Genomic DNA, 21733 nt, shown 5'->3' on the forward strand with positions numbered 1-21733 from the left:
AGTAGAATACCACTCCCTCAAGCCAGCTCCTGCATGACTGGATTGTGCCCCTGCATGGATTGAAGCAAAGAGCTTGGCCCTGAAGCATAAACCTCTACTGCTCAAGCTGAACAATGAGGTTGCAGCAGACAAATGCTCTGGGCCCTGCTGGGGGTAGGAGATGAACCCATCAGGGGCTAAGGTTTTTTTCCTGGAAGAAAGAACAGCCAGGGCCCTCTGTTGGAAATTTTTATTTTGCTGGAAAAGCCGTGGTCAAAACTCCACAACAGATTCTAACAGATAAGCTTCTATGCAAGCACTAGCTGCTTTGGAAACACCTCAGCCACAGTCTAGTCTCAGAGGAGGTGGGTTTGAACTGGGATTCAGATCAACTCCCAAGACAAAAACAACAAATAAATAAAGAGGAGACTTGGGATTCTCCATCCACAACGCTGAGAAGAGAAAGGAAATAATGACGTGAACTCTATGAGTAAGTTACCTGGAAGACAGTGAATCCCCACCCCAACCCATGCAGAACCTGAGCCCAGAAAGGGCCAATGTGGAGTTAGGGGAAGAAAGGAACTATGCTTGCAAGTGTGGGGAAGTGCTCAAGGACTGAAAAATTAAGAAAAAAAGATACAGTGGGTCACAACTTTACTGAAACACAAGAACCTCCATTAAAAATAAACACACTAGAGGCAGCCAATACCCGTCGCAGGCAGCGGGATGGTGGGGGAAGTAGGACAAACTTTCCCGTGTAATGGGAGCCCGAGGGTCCGCCCGAGAATACGCTACCTGAAAGAAAGCACAATACAGTTTCAAAGGCTTATGTCAGAAGTAGCCACGGTGGCAAAAAGCCCAGAGATCTCATGCCCACCCCAAGCCCTCGCACTGTCCACACACAGAACCCATGCTGACTGAAAGTTGGCTTTAAACTGGTGCAAAGCCCTGGGTGGACGCTCCTATTCTGAAGAACTTTAAACCAGTCCATAAACAATTTACACTGAAATGAAATAAGCCTGGTTTAAAGCCCACCCACAGGTCTTTCTTGCACTGGTTTCTGTCAACCAGTTTAAAAATCATGCCTTAAGTGAAAATTCGTGCAACTTTCAAGTGTAGGTAATGCTAAATCTCCCTAGGAGTTAGCTCAACTTTACCGCAAGGTAGCTCCAAAACGAAAGGAGCACCTTGCCTAACACGATACATGAAGTGTGGTCCAGTTGATAGGAAACTAGATTGAGAATAAGGAGACCAGTGATCTGTTCCTGTCTCTGGGTGAGGAGTGGTGGCTGGAGCAAGGAGGAGCCTGCAGAACAACTGATTCTATTCCTGGATCTGTCATTGAGCTGCTGAGACACCTGGTCAAGTCTTCTCTCCCCTCTGCACCTGTGGTCCCCCTCCCAACCTGGGTCTATTTAGACTGCAAGTTCTTCAGGGCAGGGACTATCTTTGTCTGCAGAGTACAGTGGGACTCTGATCTTAATGGGGGACCCTATGTGCTACCATAACACTAGGCTGACTGGGCCAAATTGCTAACACTTTAGCTGTATAGACACTGACGAATCTCCACAACAGCCCCTGGGTGGTAAGATGACAATGGTGAAGTGACTCACAGCTTGTCTACACAGGGACACTCTGGAAAGTGAAGATGAATTAAGTAACGGTGTGAATTTTAAGTGGATTAAACTGCATTAAGCCCCTGTGTGAATGCTCTTATTCAGAATTAAAATGGCCTTACTTTGGTTAGCATAATTCACTTCCAAAGTGAATTAAACTAAACTGAACGGAGGCCACTGTAGTCCTGAATAAGAATGTCCACACAAGGATTTAATGCAGTTTAACTAATCCACTTTTAAAGCTAAGTCACAATTTTCTCACGGGCATGGCTACACTTGCAGATGTAGAGCGCTTTGAGTTAAACCAGCCTTCGTAAAGCGCAGTAGGGAAAGCGCTGCAGTCTGTCCACACTGACAGCTTCAAGCACATTGGTGTGGCCACATTTGCTGCACTTGCAGCAGCATTGGGAGCAGTGCATTATGGGCAGCTATCCCAGCATGCAAGTGGCTGCAATGTGCTTTTCAAATAGGGATGGGTGGGGTGGAGTGTGACTGGGAGTGTGTATGTGGGGGGAGACAGAGTGGGTTTTTGGGGGGCTGAGAGCATGTCAACATGTGGTCTTGTAAGTTCAGACAGCAGCAGACCCCCCTCTCCCACCCCTGTCTCTCTCTCATACAGCATTCCACAGTAATGGTTGCTTTGTCTCATAAGAGATAAGCAGCCTGCTGTCAGAACATGAACTTTCAACGGGCATTTCTGCATTCCTACAGCCGGTTCCAAACAATGACAAGAGTGGCCACTTGACTTAAGGGGATTATGGGACCTTTCTGGAGGCTGATCAGAGCGCAGTAAAGCAACACCTCGTTCACACTGGCGCCGCAGCACTCCAGTGGGGGTGCAGCAAAGTCATTCCACTCGCCGAGGTGGAGTACCAGCAGTGCTGGAGCCGCGGAGTCAGAGCGCTCTTTGTGCCTTGCCAGCGTGGATGGGTAGTGAGCTAGTACGCCTGGGGCTCCTTTATTGCACTGTAACTCACAAGTGTAGCCAAGCCCCAAGTATCCCCGTGTAGACAAACCCTTAGTTTGCTGTAGCTTAACCCTCACTACAGCCAACTAAGGACACTTCAACTCTGAATGACAGTGTCCACATAGGGGTTTGATGTGCTTTAACTTCACACCTTGAGTTAATTAGTCTTAACTCCCCAAAGTGTTCCCCTGTAGACTAGACCTCACAGTTAGAGAGAAAATTAGATCTCAGGCCTAACTGCCTCCCAGTGCTGCACTTCTTTCTCTAGTGTAGACCACACTGCTGCTGCCACAGGTCTCACCCGCAGAAGCCAATGGAGCTACATCTGCTTCTGACTGTGCAGCACTTACTGCAAATATTCAGCAGTGGGTCCAAGTTAGCTTAAGATGACTTTGAAGTCCCTGGAGTTTAATTTTAATGCTAAGTGAAGTCCGTTCTGTGCTCTCACTCTGGTTCCCATTCAGCAAAGCCTGTGCTTACATCCATCACCATTCAGCAAAGCACATGCTTAAGTTCCATTGACTCAAAGTATGAGCTCAGTTTTAAGCATGTGGTTCACTGTCTGGCTGAACTAGGGCCACTATCTTCTATCACATATATTCTGCTGACAACAGGAGCCAATGGCATTTTGGGAGGCCCTTTGCTCTTGCAATGACTTGGCAGCCAGAGTGCTGAGTAAGTTACAGTAAGAGGTTATCAAACAGAATGAACGAGTTAAAGTTTTAGCTAATCACTACTTTGGGGTTTCGTTGCCTCCAAGTGTCACTCCCCACACCGGCTACCACAATCTTGGACAATGCCCAGTTTTGCCCATCCAACACGTACTGACAGGTTATAGAGCTGGTGCATTTACAAACTGCCATTCACAGCCAAATTCCCACCACTGCCCCTGTGGAATACTTTATGGGCTTTTACAAGACAGTGGTGAAGCTGGCATAAGAGCTCATGTCAGAGGCAAAATGCATTTGCCGATTCAGCCACTCCACTGGTTGAACACAGTTGTCCACATTAATGTGCATTGTTTTGCTCTGCTGTACTCAAGATTCCTTCAAGCTAAAACAACACAGCACAAACTATCTGCTCTGATCACTGTTAAAACCTGAGGGAACTGAATCAGAGGTATGTTTTTAGAAGGATTTTGATATTCCAGTGCAGCATGTGCATTCTAGTAGTCTCGCAAACTTGAAAGCCCGTGCATGATGATGATTTATAAATGTAAAGCCAGACAGGACCATTAGTATATATGTGCTGCCACTCCCATATAACACAGGTGAGAGAATGCCACTCAGCCCAATATTTTGTATTTGAATAAAGCACTTTCCAGAAAGACAGTCAGGCTGGACTGGAGGCTTCATGAGATGGAAAATGCACCACTTCCCCTGGGAGTTTATTCCAATGGTTAATCAACCTCACTGTGGAAAATTTGTGCCTCATTTCTAATTTGAGTTTGTCTGGCTTTAACTCTCAGCCATTGGTTCTTGTTCTGTCTCTGCTAGATGTAAAAGCCCGTTAGTAGCCAGGATTTTCTCCACTGAAAACACTTATACATTGTAATCAAGTCACCTGTTGAGCAGGACCTGGTTTGGGGAGACATAAGGAATGAGACTAGGATGACAGAAAAGGCAGTAGAAAGCTCCCAGAATTTTCTTTCCATTTGCGATTTCTGCCACTGCCCCCAAATGTAGGGGTAAAGAATGAAGATTAAAAGAAGCCAGGAGCACGGGAGGGGCAGGGGAGACAGGAGAAGATGAGCAGGGATTGGGAAACAGACCCCTAAAACCTGTAACCCCAAGCCAGGAGTTTGGAGCAGGACAACAGGTCAGTCCAGAGCGACTGATTTATGAAGACATGGTCAGGCTGGACAGCACAGCTATGGACCTGTAGGAAGGAGAACAACCACCAGCGTGTCCATAGCATTAGAAGGGCCCTGGACAGCACCAAGTGTCAGCAGAGTATATGAAGGCTGTGGTGGCAATGGGGGCGAGAGATGGTTCAGAGTTACACAAAGGGGAATTAGTCAGGAGTAATAGGATGGAGTTAAAGGAAATAGCAGGAGAAAACTGAGGGATAACATCCCAAAAGAAGCAGGAATCCAGGTGTTTGAGTTGGAACTGGACAAGACAAAAACCCTGAGAACACTCCTGAGTTACAGTTGGTGCCAGGGTGAACTCACTTCATGTTTTAAAGATTTGCTTTGCAACCACAAGGCCTAACAACTTAAACAAACAGATTCTCACACAATCACATGACTGCTGGGGCTTTAACACCAACTATTGTGAGACTTGTGATACAGTTGAGAGACTCAGCAATACAGAGGTTCCTGCCCATGTGAAATGTACTTTTAAGATTAAAGCTGATAGACTTTTTAAAACATGGAGTTTACTCTTGTTGCATTTCACTGAAACAATGAAAACAGATTGGTTAACTAGACTTTGTTTAGTAAGTATCTATTGGCTCTCAGATGCTGCAAACAACATAGGGAAAGATTTCTTTCATAAATCTTACTAACAAACATCTCTACTGACCCAAGCATTTTAGAGGTTTTCATGCCACAAGGGACCTCCTGTAGTCAGGCCTGTACAACAGGCCAGGGAATTTCATCCTATCATGCCCGGATCCTGTTCAATAAATTGCAGCTGAGCTGAAGTGTGGCTTTTAGAAAGATTTATAACCTTGATTTAAAGATTTCAAGCAATGGAGAATTGCAAAGGCTTGTTTTAAAATTAAGACTTGTTGGGGCCAAATCTGACTTGACACTGTATTTTTAAATGTTGCTCAGGGACAGAAAAAGAAAGTCTATTTTATAAGGCCCTTAAACAGGAAGATCAAAATCTCTGCCAGTTTTAGAGTATGCTTTTAGAGCAGCATTTGCATGGCAGAAATAAGTGTGCAAAAATAATTCTATCCTCTTCTCAAGAATAAATTGCTGGGTGATTTCAAGGCCTATAAAAAAAAAAAGGCACATAGACAACACTTCAGATCCAGCATGGAGATATGGATCTTGTCAGCTTTCCAACAGGGGAAACAGTGACATATTCCTTACTGACCTAGAGCCATTATAGTAAGTGACTGATAAACATAGCTTTAAATCTGGAGTTGCTTTAAAGTCCAGATTTAGACCCTGTACTAAAATAGCAAAGCAAGGTTGACACTGACCCCATACCAACTGTCTGAGTGCATACTGCCTATCACAAATCATCTTCACTCAAAAACATGATGAATGAGTTAGGATAGGACAAAAAACAGCTGGGCCCACTCAACACTGGTGGTAAAGATTACTCTAAAAGACTCCATGCCCGTCCCATGTGAATGCACACTTGTTCTGGCTGCTTCACGATGTAGCTAGTTCACTGAAGTGCAAGTACTCCATTAATGTGGTAAAGGTGTCAGGCTTTTACCAGCAACACTAACAATATCCTTTCACTCGGCTAAAGTTGGTAGATCACAGAAAGATGCTAGTGGAAACCCTGGTAAATCTTACTGTGCATCAAGCCCAATTTATACTCCAGCAGCACACACGTCCTGCCACTCACAAAGCTCTCACCTCCGACTCAAAACGCAGAGTACCGCGCCCTGTCTGCGTATGACTCCCGCTCGAACCGCTGCACATCGTAGAGGGAGGCCCGAGCGACCGACGAGACTGGAGACAGCTGACAACGTTCGTAAGCATACGCCTCTCCGACGGTGGTGGCCGCGGTTGCCGTGCGACGCAGGGGGCTTCTATCCCGGGTGTAATAGGTGGAGGATGCGGCTGCCGCAGCAGCAGTTGCAGCTGCAGCGACTGCTGCTGCTGCTCCTGGGGTTGGCAGCAGCGCTCTATCGTAAGGGTCTAGGGTAGTAGTGAGGCGATTGGCCATGGCTGTGGTGGCGGCCATGGCTGTGGTGGCGGCCATGGCTGTGGTTTGTACTTGGGAGTATTGCGCGTACTGCGAATACTGGGCCATTGTTTGCTCTGCATAGGCGTCGTATGCAGATGCCGTAGCATAGGGCCTCACGCGGTATCTTTTGTAGTAGTCGACCATTGCTCCATACCCATCATCGTAATACATGGTCTCCCCATAGCCCGCGGGGTAGGGAGTGCGCACCGCTCCGTACTGCTCATTATAGGTTTCGGTAAAGTCAGGCACTTGCCCCGTGCGATCTACCGGACACTCTTTAGACCAGTGCCCTTCTTTCCCGCACCGATAGCAGCCGCTCTTGTCTCCCATCCCAGGTATCGTCCGAAGCCGACTGGTGGACAACTGCACGCGCATCCGCTTGCCTTTAAGAAACAGACGCAAGAATGGTTGCTATAATAACTGATGCCACATGGAAAACCACAAGATTTGCAGTGTGCAAGAACCAAGTAACTCAACCATCTCATTCCCGGAGCAGCCAATCAAAACCTAGCCTTTCCACAACCTTCCGCATCATTCACAATAGGGACAGGTTTCAAAATAGCAGCAGTGTTAGTCTGTATCCGCAAAAAGAACAGGAGTACTTGTGGCACCTTAGAGATTAACAAATTTATTTGAGCATAAGCTTTCGTGGGCTACAGCCCACTTCATCAGATGCATAGAGTGGAACATATAGTAAGAAGATATATATACATACAGAGAACATGAAAAGGTGGAAGAAGCCATACCAACTCTAAGAGGCTAATTAATTACGATGAGCTATTATCAGCAGGAGAAAAAAAACTTTTGTAGTGATAATCAAGATGGCCCATTTCAGACAGTTGACAAGAAGGTGTGAAGTCAACTTCCACCTTTTCATGTTCTCTGTATGTACATATATCTTCTTACTACATGTTCCACTCTATGCATCTGACGAAGTGGGCTGTAGCCCATGAAAGCTTATGCTCAAATAAATTGGTTAGTCTCTAAGGTGCCACAAGTACTCCTGTTCTTTTCACAATAGGGAGGAATCCCAATTGGCCAAGCTAAATGGTTTTACGGTAAGAATCCTGCCATGAATAAAAAGCAACTTCTCCTGAAAAGTAACATTTGAGTGGCATTAAGGCCTGCTTCAGGAAGGTACTTAGGTCCTGATCCAGATAGCTACTTGACAGATGTGAACCTTTAGCCCTGTGACGCTATTCATGTGCTTAAAGTTAGACATTTCCCTAATTCCTATCTTGATCTGGACCTAAGTCTGCTCCAAGACCAGACTGTCAACTGCTTCTTCACACTAGTGAGCAGCTACATGTCTATCTAGGGACCTATACGGCTCCTGTAGGGTCCGAGCGCTTCACAAGCATTAGCATCTTCACACCACCACTGTATAAGATAGGAAAGTGGTGTCATCATTGTATAGGGACTGAGGCACAGGGTACATGCAGCGACTTTCCCAGGACCACACAAGGAGTCTGTGAGTGAGCCAGGAATTGAACCTAAGGCTCCCAAGTCCTAAGCCAGAGGCCTATTAGGCCATCCTTACTACCCTGGGGAAATAACTGGGTCTGCTCTCATGAGTAAGTGCTCCCCAAGGTGACTATCCAATTCATAACCTGGCTCTAGACAATTCTCTAATCCAGTCTCTGCCTTTTGGGATAGGGAGGTAACTGTAGGGGATATCAGGCTCAAGAGTGGATTTCCAGAACCTTACATTAGCTTTCACACACTCTTGAGATTACCCCCTCCCTTGACCCCATAGAGCTTGCAATGACAAGTGGCCTATTACTGTAACTCATGCTGTAGCTCACTCTCTCTAGGCCCGTATGCTACAGCTTTGGCTGTGCAGAACCTCAGTTCTACGCAATGCACTTTCAGCTAGTCAAGCCAACTGTCGCTTGTACGGAGCTTTTCCATTTGGAGAGGCTGCACTCCTAAACCCTTCCTAGCATCGTCAGGGTCCAACAAGGGGGAACCTGTGCAACAGAGGAAACTGAACCAGATTATTATCTCTGCACTCAACTGGCCTAGTTCAGAAGCCACACCCCACAAGCATGAAACTCGGATGAGTCAGCAGCTGCGTTCTGCACCCAGGAGGTTGGAATTTTCAACACACTTAGGTCCTAGCTAAAGGAGAAGGCAGATGGGAGTCTAACTCCTCTGGGCTCCTTTGAAAATCCCAGTCAACATGGTTAAACAATTGGGCTCAAAGTCCAACTTCTCCAAGAAGTAATATCAAACAGAGGGTGGGGAAAAAGCCACCTGCTCAGCTCTCCCAAGGTGGATTGGAATAATGGTAGCCAAGGGCAGCACGCAGTGTTGGGATCAGCAAGTTGTATCAGACAAAAGAAAAGCCTCTGAAAGCGAACAAGGATAGGGTAATCATGATAACACTACTTGCGACACAGTCCCAATGGCTTTATGGGAGACTGGATTCAGAGTAAGGGATACACAAGGCAAAGAGCGTGACAGCAATTGGGGAAGGTCAAGAACCGCAGCCTGGTAGGGAGGAATGGATTCTGATCCAGGTGCAGTTGTATGCCACCTGGCCTCCCACCTAGCTTACAGCTCAGATCAGCTGTTTGAAGACAAAGCTACTCTTGCAGGTTAACTGAACTAGGAATTAAAAGCCCTCTCCTCTACTGCTGGAGAACTCATCATAAGAGCTATATGTTCTCTTTTGAATTTTCAGTTTGGCTTTTTGTGGGGCAGTTAAATCTCAGTGTGAATTTTTGTCTGGATGGCCAGTCATATAACACCCAGGAAAAGCAGCATCTGGACACCTTGTGGCCACTTTACCATTGAGGAATGTAAAACAAAAAAAGATTTTCAAAAAGAAACATTTGACTAGCTACATTCCAGCAATTTTAAGCAGCTGAACTACCATCATAGTGACAAGGAGGCACTGTGGGTCTAGTGGGCAGACTGCCAATCAGGAGACCTGAGGTCTGTTCCCAGCTCTTTTACTGACTAGCTGGGTGACCCCAGGCAAGCCCCTTCCTCTTTCTGCACCTCCTTTTCCATCTTTTGGCTATTCAGGGGAGACACTGTGACTTGCAATGTTTGTACAGTGTCTAGCAAAATATGGCCATGACCTGAGTAAGGATCTCTCTGTGCTATTGCAATACAAATAACCGTAGCAATCTTTTTAATTTCTAAAGGTGGAGTGTAGTAGGCTGAGTAGAGCTGGCCATCTAGCAGGGAAAGTGGGTCAGATCATGAAATCATGGCTCATGAAAAGCTATCCATTTGGAGAAGACAATGTGAGAGTGTCACCAACACATCTCTAGCTCCTCAGAGACTGTTTTGGGGAAAGAGGACATCTATCTTCCTAATACCATACTGCCAAAATTAGCTTCTCAGATTATGTGGATTTTTATTTGACAGAGAAATCAAGTATATTTTAATGTATAGAGCAGAGCCATTGAACAGTACACAGCACAACCCCAATTGGGACCTTGGGAACTATCACAATATGAAGTTACTACTAATGGCATCTGTCCCACAAATCAAGGGGCCTGGGTATTGTTTAACAATATCTCTCTCTTCAGTGGAGCTTTCTACCTTTTACTTCACCTCATTTGTAGGTAACAGTATTCCTACTATGCAGAGGGAGAAAGTGGCACAGAAAGGAGAAGGGACTCGCCCAAGGTCACTCAGCTGAGCTGGGAATAGAACCCAGGTGTCCTGGCTCCCAGCACAGTGTCCTAGTACTGGGCCACTTCAACAGCCCGAATGGATCTGCCCAACAACTTGAATGAAAATGGTTCTGGTCGCCTGATAGCCATATCAGTATATATTGGCTGCTAGACTCTGGTGCCTCTAGAGAAGGGATTCTCAATGTGGGGAAAGCCAACAGGTGTCAGAGAATCACAGCCATACTGCCATCCCACATTACTGACTGGAGGGGGGATTCAGATCTGGAAGAGGTTGAGAACTACTCCTCCAGGACACTTGGAAGAAAACACTGTGGTACCGACTGGACACCAACCACCTCTTTCAGGTAACATGCTTGGTGCTAAGCTACAATACACCTCTTACCAACAGACCAAGCCTCCAACATATTAAGCCTGAAAAGGTGGTAAGATTTACTGCTTAAGTTCCTACAAGTGTACTTGCTTGGGGTGGGGGAATCGTGTAAGTGAGGACTTCAGACAAAAACGTCTCTAACCACTGCACCAGCAGAGGCTGAATACAGACATTCCAGGGGACACTTATGAAATTGCAGAGAGATTCAAACCTACCAAACATAGATAAGTGCCCACTCTTTTCCTTTGCTCACGCAAGTGGGTGACGAAGTGGGAATTTTCTGTAACGTTTTCATGAATCCTAGGCATGTCTCAGTTTCCCTCTCTATACTGCCATGCTACCCAGTGAGTGCACAAGGATTAACATTGCTCCTGGAACAGTGCAGGGGACAAGAGGGGTGTGTGTGTGACCTTGCTGTCTGGGTAGAACTATAAAAGTCATTAAAGAAACTGACCCAAATCAAGAGGGCCCAGCAAGACAAAGACTCCCCAACAACTGAGGAACCATCACCTAACAGCAGGAAACCCCTGCAGGAGCGACATGTGAACAGAGCTGGAGAACAAGGTGCCAGGGGACTGGAATAAGTGCTACCCTTTTGGAGCTCTAAGCTTTGCCCTGAGGGGAGGGAGAGGAGTGGAGTCCATCACAGCTTGGCTGGCTCATCATGGCATTGGCTCGGCCAGGATGGACTATAGCTTAACTTCTGCCTCACTTTGCTGACCCAAGAATTTTCAGATTCAGTAGCCAGATGATTACCTTGTTTTGAAAAGGCTGCCTGTGTCACTATGAATACTCACAGAAAGCACTGTGCCCTGAAGGGTTACAGTACAAGCCTCCAGTAGGAGTTGCGATTGGCTGGATTCACTGCAAGGAGGCAGAGAGAGAGAGAGGCAGGCAGGTTTGCAGTGCCAAAAGCCTGGTCTCAGTCCTGGAAGCCACAGGCTTGCCCCTGTGGAACTGTGTGGGTCCTTGGGGCCTGGCACATTAAAGGGGTCACTCCCAGGAAACTGGTAACAGGCTCGCATAGATCAGACGCTGTGACTCCATGACAAAAGGCAGTGGACTTTTCTTCTAGTAAGTGGTGTTGAGAATCAGCACTATGGGCAATTCTGCTTTACGTGTTTATTGCTCTTTTGGGGTATTTTTGGGGGGGAGGGGAAGGGGTACAGGTTGTTTATTGCATAGCCTCAGAACGAGCCCGTGGCGTAGCCACTAGACACACTCAGTGCAGCGAGCCCAGCCAGGCACCACAGGGCTGGGGGAAGAGCAGCCGCTCATGCCAGCCCCCCACGCCAGCCCCCAAACCGCAGCTTCATTTCAATAAAAAGAACCAAGGACAAATGCAACTTCAGAGAAACAGCGTTAAAACAGCGCCAGATCCACAGGCAGCAGCCGCGCCAGGGCCTCGCTCACCTCTAGGCACAAGCAGAGTCTAGCTCACCCCAAATCATGAGATGGTTTAGAAAGAATCATGCATTTAAATCTAATACATTTTGGGTTCATTTTGGGTTCTTTTTACCAATCTCTGGTTGGAGCCTTTACGATTCAAATTCTGAAGCTTTTCTCTGTCACTAGGAGGGCTACAATGGGATGGGGGACCCTGGTCTTGGAGGACACCCATAGGCTGGTGGGCTTGACAGCAGCAGGTATTCTTCTTCTGAAGCCTGCTGGCCTTGTTGTGGAACGCTCCCCTTCCTACAAGAACATGGTGGTTCGGTCCCCGGCAGTCTGGACAATGCCACTTTGCCTGCTGACAACCTGTGTTCAGGGGTAGAAGCCCCTTAACACTCCAATGGAGCTGCAGAAGATGGCCCTAGGTGAACAGCTGACCAGGCCAGCTGTGGGCTGCAGCACTAGGCAGAAGGGCCAATTGCTCTGTGAAGTTACTGGCAGTTTGTCAGGGAAGTAGGCAGCCAGACACTTTTAGCAGTACACAAGAGAGGCCTTCCTTCCAGAAAAGAGGCAGGATCCCATATGCCACGTGCGGGAAAGAGGACAGCAAAGAAAAACTCTCTCTCAAAAATAGAGATGTTGGACTCAAAAGGACCTCGATAGGTCATCTACTCCAGTCCCCTGCATTGAAGCAGGACTAAGCATCATCTGGACCATCCCTGATAGGTGTGACCCATATCTGTTCTTAAAAACCTCCAATGATGGAGATTCCACAATGTCCCTAGGTAATTTGTTCGAGTGCTTAACTACCCTGAAAATTAGGAAGTTTTTCTTAATGTCTATAAAGTAAATCTCCCCTATTGCAAATGATAGCCATGGAAAGGCCTGAAGAAGCTGGAGGTAGCCGAGCTGAGGATATGTGCCTCAAACAGCCTCTTAAAACACAGGGGGTGTGTGTGTGAAGATACTTGTTTGAGCACAGACAGAAGCAGCCATGCATGTACCAGGAAGGCCATGCAAATGTCCCTTAACTACATGGACCCATCTTCGATCAGCCCACTAAATCCAGACCAAATTATGCAACCAAAGACATTCTACTCTGAAGCAAGAAAGAGCAAGCACCATCCTTTGTCAAGTTGCAATGGGTGACAGTGCAAAAATCAAGGAAAGTTACATGAAATTTTCTGAATACATGCTATTCCTCCCACCACCACTCCCACTCCCCAAATGCTACTCACTTACCAACCGCGCTCCACAAAAATATTTCCTTAAGGAGCTCCAAGTTCTAATGAGAACTCACTGACGTCATACCTGACCTGGTGCAGAACAAGACCACCCTTCTGGAAAACTTAAACTTGAAAATCCCCAAAGCAGCGGCTAGGAGGTGGCATTGAGAAGATGCTTCTGCCTTTTGAAGGATTTTGCTGTTATTTTAAAAACCTCACTCATAAACCCTCCCCTACCTACTACCTTACCCGAGAAAGAAGGCTACACCAGCATAATCCCACCCCAGAATTAGAATGTCAGGTAGCTCAAGCCAAGGACTCTGGCTGGGCTAAAAACAGTTTTACAAAACCCCAGAGGAAACATTTCTGCTATATTTTAGTGGAAAGTGTGTTTGGATTTGACCATCATAGATTAAGGCCTGAAGGGACCATTTTGACCACCGAGTCCGACTCCTGCCTAACACAGGCCAGAGAACTTCACCCAGTCATCCCTGCATCCAGCCCAGAGGTTCTGTTTGAGATCTTTTAGAAAGACATCCAGTCTTGATTTAAAGACTTAAAATGCAAGGTCCAATAATTTGCTCTTCTACCTCCAAGGCTTCTCTAGCATTTGAACTCAGAATCTCTGGTACTGTCCATAACAGCATAACTCTAGGCCAGCCATTCCTCTCAGGTGGGCCTGCTCCTGTCCCATATAAGCCAATATTTTGGTCTTGATTTCAGTGATCAGGCCAGCATCTGAAGCACCAACACAGACTAGTCCACGGGTTCTCGCAACGAATTTTTTGGTGACCCCAGAACGTGGTCACCAACTCTCACTGGTGGACGCACTGACACTTTTTTCCTAAAATACTTTAGGAAAAGCAATTAAATATGCACAGATATACATTACAGTGATTTGGATGTGTATTTGTAGGGTTTTTTGGCAGACTCAACAACAAAAACAATGCTGCCTCCCCCTTTGGCTCCTGCATCCAAGGCTTAGTGGGTCCTGGGGCTTGCTGTGAAAAGTGATATTTGTATATTTGTTACTATCACAGCACACTTAGTAACACTTTTCATAGCCTCCCAGGTAGCTAAGTGGTATTAACAAACATACAAGTATTATTTTTCACAGATACCTAGTAAGTATGCTGTGAAAAGTGATATTTGCATGTTTGTTAATATCACTTTTCTCAGCAAGCCCCAGAACCCATTAAACCCTGGATGGGGGTGGGGCAAAGGGGGAGGTAGTGGGGGCCCAAGGCAATGGGGGGGGGGGCGGAATGGATGCGAGGCCAGTAAGGCAGCAGGGTCCTCGGGGGGGAAGGATACAGGGCTGTGGGAGGCAGCAGGCGCCATGGGTGATGGGAGTGGGTGATGAGCCCCACTGTTGCGTGGCCACAGCCAGGACCTGGTGTCTTCTGCCATGCAGCCCCCGGCCAGAACCCAGAGCTGGAGACAGAAACTGCATGGCTGGAGCCAGGGATTGGAGCCTGCTGCCCCGCAGCCAGAGGTGTGGGTCAGTGCCCAGAATTAGTGCCTGCTGCTGCATGGCCAGAACCCGGAACTGGAGCCCAAGAGTGCATGGCTGGAGTCAGGAGTCAGCGCCCGCCGCTGCGTGGCAGGAGCCAGCGCCCGCTACTGTGTGGCCAGGGGTCTGCAGCCAGGGCCAGCTCCCACCACTGTGTAGCTGGAGCCTGGAAATAGAGCTGTGGGTCAGCACCTGCTGCCATGCAGCTGCGGCAGGGGGATCAGCACCAGAGGCTAGGGCTGCATGGCTGGAGCCCAGGCCAGCGCCCACCACTACATGGCCAGAACTGGGGGCGAGAGGCCGACAGAAGCTCCGCGCCTGCTGTCACACAGCTGGAACCAGGGGCAGGAGGCTGAACCCCGCAGCTGGAGGCCAGGGCTGAATGGCCAGAGCTGGGGCAGGGGTCAGTACCCGCTGCCCTGCGGTTGGAGCCCGGGGCCGAATAGCCCGGCTCCTGAAGTTCCACCACAGGAGCCCGCTGCCCAAACCCCTTCCCCCGCCCACCCCCCCCAAGGTGGGTCAAGAACGCACCTCACTTCTGCAGCGTTGTGCCCCACCTCTCTCCAGAGACGGTGCAGGGCAGCACATCCAGGAGCAACAAAGAGGGAGTGGGAGAGGCCAATGCTTTGCCCCCGCCATTACCGCCCAGGAGGCTGTTGTGGCCGCACGAAAAGCCCCTGGTGGCCACATTTGAGAAACGTTGGGCTAGTCTATTTTCATTGTCCAAAAGCAAACAGAATGAATAATGGTAATAAAGGAGATTGATGTGCCTTGTATCTTACTAACCATGGGATTGCTGGGCACAAGGGGAGCAAATACAACCTTGAACTGTGGTTTTTAACCCTATGGTTCCACATGGAGGCGCTGATTCCACCAGTAAGAGAAGCATGGCAATCACAGAGCTCATTTCCACGTGTTGAGGCAGTTACATTTCACATACGCACGCATTCAATGTGAGGAAAACTGACAACTCACAGGGAAAGATGAGATTTTTTGGTAGTAATTCAATTAGTAAGACTGGGGATCAAGAGAGACAATCCCCTCATCCCAAGCAAATCACTTCCATCTTTCTCCTCTTGTCCTCAGAGGTTAGATTTGGTCCCACTTCCCTTACTGCCCTAACTCCTTCAACCCCACTGCACACATGCTCCCACAACTAAAAAAAGCTTTGTTGTAGCGATGATGGAGCCAAGTTTCTCCAGTCAATGGCCTCAGAAGTCAACAGCTGAGTGAGGTAAAGTTCAGAGCCTACTAGGGAAAGCAAGGACTGACTGACACACACACACACACACACACACACACCCCCCCTACCCCTTCAGGAGAGAAGGATCCTGCTCAGCATGTCTGGTTCTTCCTGTTTCCCTGGAACAGCTACAGGGATGGCAGGGAAGGTAGGTTCAACAACTCACTTCCTCCAGGTTCCAGTGCCAGCAACCAAGCTGAGGCAGGGAAGACCCATATGACCCTGTACTATGCTGACTTCAGTTTGGGCTGCTTTAAGGGTTTATGATGGTGCACACAAGAAACTCCCCATTCAAAACCCACAAAGCCACACGCATTGTCCTCCTTAAGACTATCCTCTGCTGTGATGCCTACAAGACATAAGAATGGTTAAGAGGCTTCCGTGCTGGGGCAGCTGCTTATTTCACTGTTACATCGCGGTACTGTATCCTCCTGCTGTGTCTTGTTTTAGACCGTAAGCTCTTTGGGACAAGGACTATCTTGCTATGGATTTGCACAGAGCCTAGCACAATGGGGCTGAAGCCTCCAGGTATGCTACTGCAATGCTCTGTAACTGAGCAGGCAACTTAAAGCCCCACAGAGGGTAATGCCACTTTATAAGATACATCAACTCCTTAGACAACACTGAGTCCACATTGCCACCTGGCCCAACATTTCCATCTTCTTTCAATAATGGGAAAAAGACTGGACAGGAGCGAAACAGAGGGAGAGCGAGGAGTAAGACCCTCCCAGAACAGGGATGGAACAAGAGATAGGGTGTCTCCCATCCGCTCCCCACACCCCACAGGAGTCTCCTATCCTCCTCCACCTGTGGATTTCTCATCCCCTCCCCTGCCAACCACACAGGGGGCTGGTCCTGCAGTGAAATCTAGAACTAGCGGCCTAAACATTCTACCCTGAGTTGCTTACATATTGTAGAAGAAACAAATGCAAAGTCCTCTGAGAAATAATGGAGTTAACTTGGTTGAACAGTGCACAGACTCAAACACGTCCTTCGCAGACTCTCTAACACAGAATCTGGTTTGCACAGTTACCTTGTAACACTTAACGTCAGGAGTGAGAGCTCACATCTCGAGCAGACCCTCCCCATACCTTGGCTTCATACTCAGAGATACAGCCTCGCCATCCTGCATTCCCACCTGACCTGCTCTTCTGGACAGAACCTGGCGCTACCTAGTCTTAGCGAAGGCTGCACTTTCCCTGGTTCATGTTTCACCTTGGAACTCTGTGTTGTCTAGGCCCCTGATGGCCTCCACCGCATCCTCAGCCCGCTCCATGTGCACAAAGGCATAGTCCTTCACTATGTCGCACTCGATTACCGGGCCATACTCTTCAAACTTGGCCCGCAGCTCCAGGTTCGTGCAGGTGGTGCTGATGTTGCCCACATGCAACTTGGTGGACGCCTTGCTCTTGTTCTTGCTGGCTTCCACGTTGATGCAGACACCATGCAGCTTGTGGTGATGCAGGTTACGGATGGCATCTTCGGCCGCTGTCTTGTCTTCGATGTGCACAAAACCATAGTTTTTGATAATGTCACATTCCAGCACCTTCCCATACTGCTCAAAGAGCGACCGGATCTCTTGCTCCGTTGCCTCCCGGGGCAGATTCCCAATGAAGAGTTTCACCATCTCAGCAGAGCCTGTGGGTGGAATAGTTGAAGATGAGGCACTAGCACAAGGAACAGTTTGACTTAGTTGCCAGTGTCCCTGGCCAAAAGACATCAGCTGGGGGGAAGGCAACACAATGTGGAAAGACTTGTTTTTAAAGGCAACATTATATTTGTGTAACAGAAACCTCCTGCTTTCAAATATCAGCTCTCGAGTTATATTGTCAGACTTAAGAGGCCCACTTTTTATTCAGCTAGTTGCTCTTTAATTGTAACTCAAGATAAAGTAATTTGCAATCATCGAGTAGTTATTCCCAGCACTCCTGTGTTCTTTCCAGCCCTGCTCTGGGAGGGGATCAGGTCTAGTAGGTCGAGGGTCCAGTCAAAACGGGGAGGGGGCTGGGCGCCAGGCCTCCTGAATTCTAGCCCAGCTATGCGAGGGGGTGGGGTATAGTGGTTAAAATAGATGAAAGGGGCCTGGGAGCCAGGACTCCGAGGTTCTTTCCCAGCGCTAGGGAGAGGTGGAACCTAGTGGGTCGGGGGGGGGGGGGGGACTCCTGGGTTCTATCCCTGCCCAGTCCCATTTGCGAGGGGGAAAGCGGGGGACTGAGGCCCGGCTCTCTCACCACCAACAGCACCTCTTCCTCAGACCGCGGTCTTGTCTCGATGACGATAACAAAATGGCGGAGCCTCCTACCCGCTCCGCCCGGCCATTGACCTCGTCTGGCCCCGCCCCATTCTTCCAACGCCACGCTCCTATTGGCTGCTGATCGCCATCAACGAGCCGTTATTGGACAAGTAGGCGTTTACGTCACAACAATGAGTTGTGTGGACGACCGGCCTTCTGTACCGCGGGCTTCCCAGCCAATGGCATTCCGATAGGGGCGGGTTCCGGTCACATGAGGGGACTGCAGCCAATTAGGGCTGGCGGGGAAAGGGCGGAGTCTCTTCGCGCCGTGCTCGCTCCGGCGTCTGGGCCGCTGGAGCTGCCGCGAGACTGTGGGAAGAATTTAGTTGCCGACGGGGGACAGCGGCTTCGTGCTGCCCGCGCGCGGGTCCCTCTCCCTGCTCGTCCCCTGCCCCCTTCCCGGGTGTCTCCTGCTCCCCTTTTCTGGGGGTGTGGGAGGCGCCTGCTGGCGGCATCAGTACCCCATAGGCGGTGGGTAGATGGGGCTCTCCTGACACGCCTCGCTCGCACCTCCCACCCCTGCTGGGGGTAGGGCTCCTGCCTGAGGGGCTCCCTGCCTCCCGGGCTGCGCTGCCAACTCTTCTCCCGCCCTGCGGGCATGGGGGTGGGTCTCCTCGTCTCTCTCCCTTAACTACGGTAGGGGTTGGGGGCCCCGGGGCCCGGTAGGCGTGGGGTGGCTCCTGTCTGCTCTGCCCCGGGGCCGCGCTAGGTGTGGGAAAGATGTCCGAGGCAGTGCTGCTGTTGCGGCGGGTGCGGGAGCGCAGCAGTGAGGGGGCCACGGGGGCCCGGAGGAAGCGGAGCAGGCGGCGCCGTTTCTACCCCGAGCACCGGGTGTATCGGGCCCGCAGCTCCTTCCTGGACCTCAGCGAGGAACAGGTGCTGCGGCGCTATCGTCTGGACAAGGCAGCTATTGCGGGGCTCTGCAGCGAGCTGGGCTCTGACTTGGAGAGCCTGACAGGTCGCAGTCACGCCCTGCCGGTGGCCGTCAAGGTGACCTCGGCCCTCACCTTCCTGGCTTCGGGCTCCTTCCAGACAGCCACACGGGACACTACAGGCATCAGCCAGTCAGCCATGTCCAACTGCCTGGCCCAATTCCTGGAGGCACTGCAGCGCCGGGCTGCCCGCTACATTACCTTCCCGGTCCCAGGCCCCACGGCAGGGCATGCTGAGGGCCGCTTCCCTGGGGTGCTGGGCCTGCTAGGCAGCATGCATGTGGCACTGCGGGCCCCCTCGGAAAACGAGCTTGCCTACCGCAATGTCCGCAACTACCACTCCATGAACATGCAGGTGGTGTGTGATTCCCATGGTACCATCATCAATGTAGTGGCCAAGTACCCTGGCTCTTGCCCCAACGCCGCCGTGCTGGAGAACTCTGCCCTGGCTCGGCTGCTTGATGGAGCCCGGCTTGACGGGCTGTGGCTGCTGGGTGAGTCAGGACAGACAATGATGCTCTGGGGGGTGGGCAACCAGAGAGGCCTCTCCATGATGGAGCAGCCCCCTGACCTAGTTCACCAAACGTAGTGATCCCTCACGCCCGGCACCTGGTGGGATGATCTGTATCCCCGCATGACTGACAATAGGTAAGAAGGATGGCCCAGGGAATAGGGTGCTGAGTTCAGTTCACCACTCTGCCACTTACCTGCTGTTTGACCTTCAGCAAGTCACTTAATCCCACCCTGTGCCTGTAAAAGGAACTTCTCTGCCTCATGGGGGTATGAGGGTAAAATGGTGAGTTGCGTGGACACTCCACTGGCAAGGCTCATCTAGAAAAATAAGAACTGTAACTATTCCCAGTGTGAATAAGGAGCAGACTTAGACCCTGGTAAGTACTTAGCACGCGGGTATCTTTCAGTCTATGAACAGTCCATTGACTGCAGTGGGACTAGTTATGTGTTTAGATCTTCATCTTCGCATACCCTTAAACTATGTGTAGTCTTTAACAGCGCATTATGGGGCGGGGGGGCAGGGAGTGCTTTTGTTTAATTTCCCCCAAAGAAGGGTGGGAGCCCAGCTTCCAAAGGCCTGAGGGAGTCTGCTAACATATGTCTTCTATCCTCCTTCTGTGTCTGCAGGAGACCGAAGTTACCCACTGAAAACATGGCTCATGACTCCAATTTTATTCCCATGTAGTCCGGGGGAGGAGAAGTACAATGCCATGCACCAGGAGGCCCTTTCAGTGCTCAAGCAGACATGCACCCTCTTGAAAATGCGTTTCCGCTGCCTGGATAAATCAAGTGGCTCCTTGCAGTACACCCCCCAGAAAGTCTGCCAGATCTTCCTGGCCTGCTGTATACTGCACAACATCGCCCTGAGCCGCAGGATGCCCTTAGACCTGGCAGAGGGGGAGGAGCTGGTAGAGGGGTCGGATGCTGACCCAGAGCTCCCAGTGCAAACCCCCTTTGTTCAGATCTCCAGTGAGGCCCGGGCAGTGAGAGCGCGGATTGTGCAGCGATTCAGAGAGAGCCTGACCTAGAGCAGCATCCTTGTGTTGCACCAGCTGCTTCTGAAACAGCTCTTGGTGGGGAAAAGGACCTTGCATGCTAAGTTTTTCCCCTCAGCATCTGATACAAGCCCCGCACTTCACCCTCTCTATAAGCAGCTGCAACATATCTTATCCTGGAGCTAGTGGCATTCCCAACACTGACCTGTCCTAGGAAGAGCTGCCAGCAATTCCAGCTTCTGACACTGGATTTCACTGTGGGGATTGCATTCTGTTTAAAAACCTCTGTCTAATTTTTTCCATAGGGTAGTGACTGTGAGGATGGTTCTATGGGCCTGGAAGAAGCTACCACTTTCGTGCCCCAGAGCCGTTACTGGGTTGTGGACTGGCTGTTCCTGAAGCCAAACTGTACATCACTCTCACATGTTGCTCTTTTAGTCTAGCTGTGGGTGAGATAAAATACTTAGCTGCTCACAGATTGCTGCTTGGCTGAAACTGGCAGCGCGGAGTGAACTGAACCGCTCCAACGAAAGGAGGGTAATGAATGGAAGTGGCCTTTATTGAGAGGCAGTGTTTCCTCCTATCCTGAGCAAAGCTGGGGATTGGAACTCCCCAAATTTCATCCCTGTTCTATCCCTGAGGTGCTCGGCAGTCTTGGCCAAGTTGCCTCTGTAGATTGGGGTTCTAGTAGTAGTGACTTCTCCAGACAGGGATGTAGTGAGGACAGGTTAGTCCATGTTCTGAAAATGTCCAAGTTCCAGCTTGGAAAAGTGCATGCCTGCAGCCTACTACACTCTAAGTTAAGGACCCCCTTCTCGATGTCACAGACCATCCTGCTCCTGCCTTGTCATGTTTGTGGGCCCTGGCTAATGCCTTCATTTCCAGGGTAGGGTGCTGTATGCTGGCATGAGGAAGGGGTTCTGGCTCTTAGATGGCAGAGGCCTAACTACACCCCCTCTGCTCTGTTGGATGCTCCCTGCGCTCTGGTCCATGAAGCTGGGAATCTAAGGGGGAGTGGTGAGCAGTGGGTTGGGGAGAATGGTCTCTGAGTGGAGGCATGGTGGCTCCCTGCAAGGGAGAGGCAAAGGCATAACAACATTGGTCTTCAGCATTCTAAAGGTTAACTGTTCCTCACCCGCTTTCCAGTGCTAAAGTACTGATTG

General features: G+C 49.6%; 1 protein-coding gene across 4 annotated transcripts; it reads right to left on the reverse strand.

Moving 5' to 3' along the window:
• Nucleotides 1–214: 214 nt before the first annotated feature.
• On the reverse strand, nt 215–18165 carry LOC144267513 (RNA-binding protein 4-like). 4 transcript variants are annotated; one of them, XM_077821543.1, is made up of 4 exons: nt 18069–18165; nt 17053–17475; nt 6107–6823; nt 617–774 (listed from the first exon to the last, which is right to left on the reverse strand). In XM_077821543.1, the coding sequence occupies exons 2-3, from the start codon at nt 17462–17464 to the stop codon at nt 6114–6116; spliced, it is 1122 nt and encodes a 373-aa protein (XP_077677669.1). In that variant the 5' UTR covers nt 17465–17475; nt 18069–18165; the 3' UTR covers nt 617–774; nt 6107–6113. The 4 variants fall into 4 exon arrangements, with proteins under 4 accessions (XP_077677671.1, XP_077677669.1, XP_077677670.1 ...); XM_077821544.1 differs by having other exon boundaries at nt 18081–18101; XM_077821541.1 differs by having other exon boundaries at nt 18017–18084.
• Nucleotides 18166–21733: the final 3568 nt, after the last annotated feature.

Source organism: Eretmochelys imbricata, chromosome 7 (assembly GCF_965152235.1).
Source record: "Eretmochelys imbricata isolate rEreImb1 chromosome 7, rEreImb1.hap1, whole genome shotgun sequence".
NCBI classification, from domain to species: domain Eukaryota; kingdom Metazoa; phylum Chordata; order Testudines; family Cheloniidae; genus Eretmochelys; species Eretmochelys imbricata.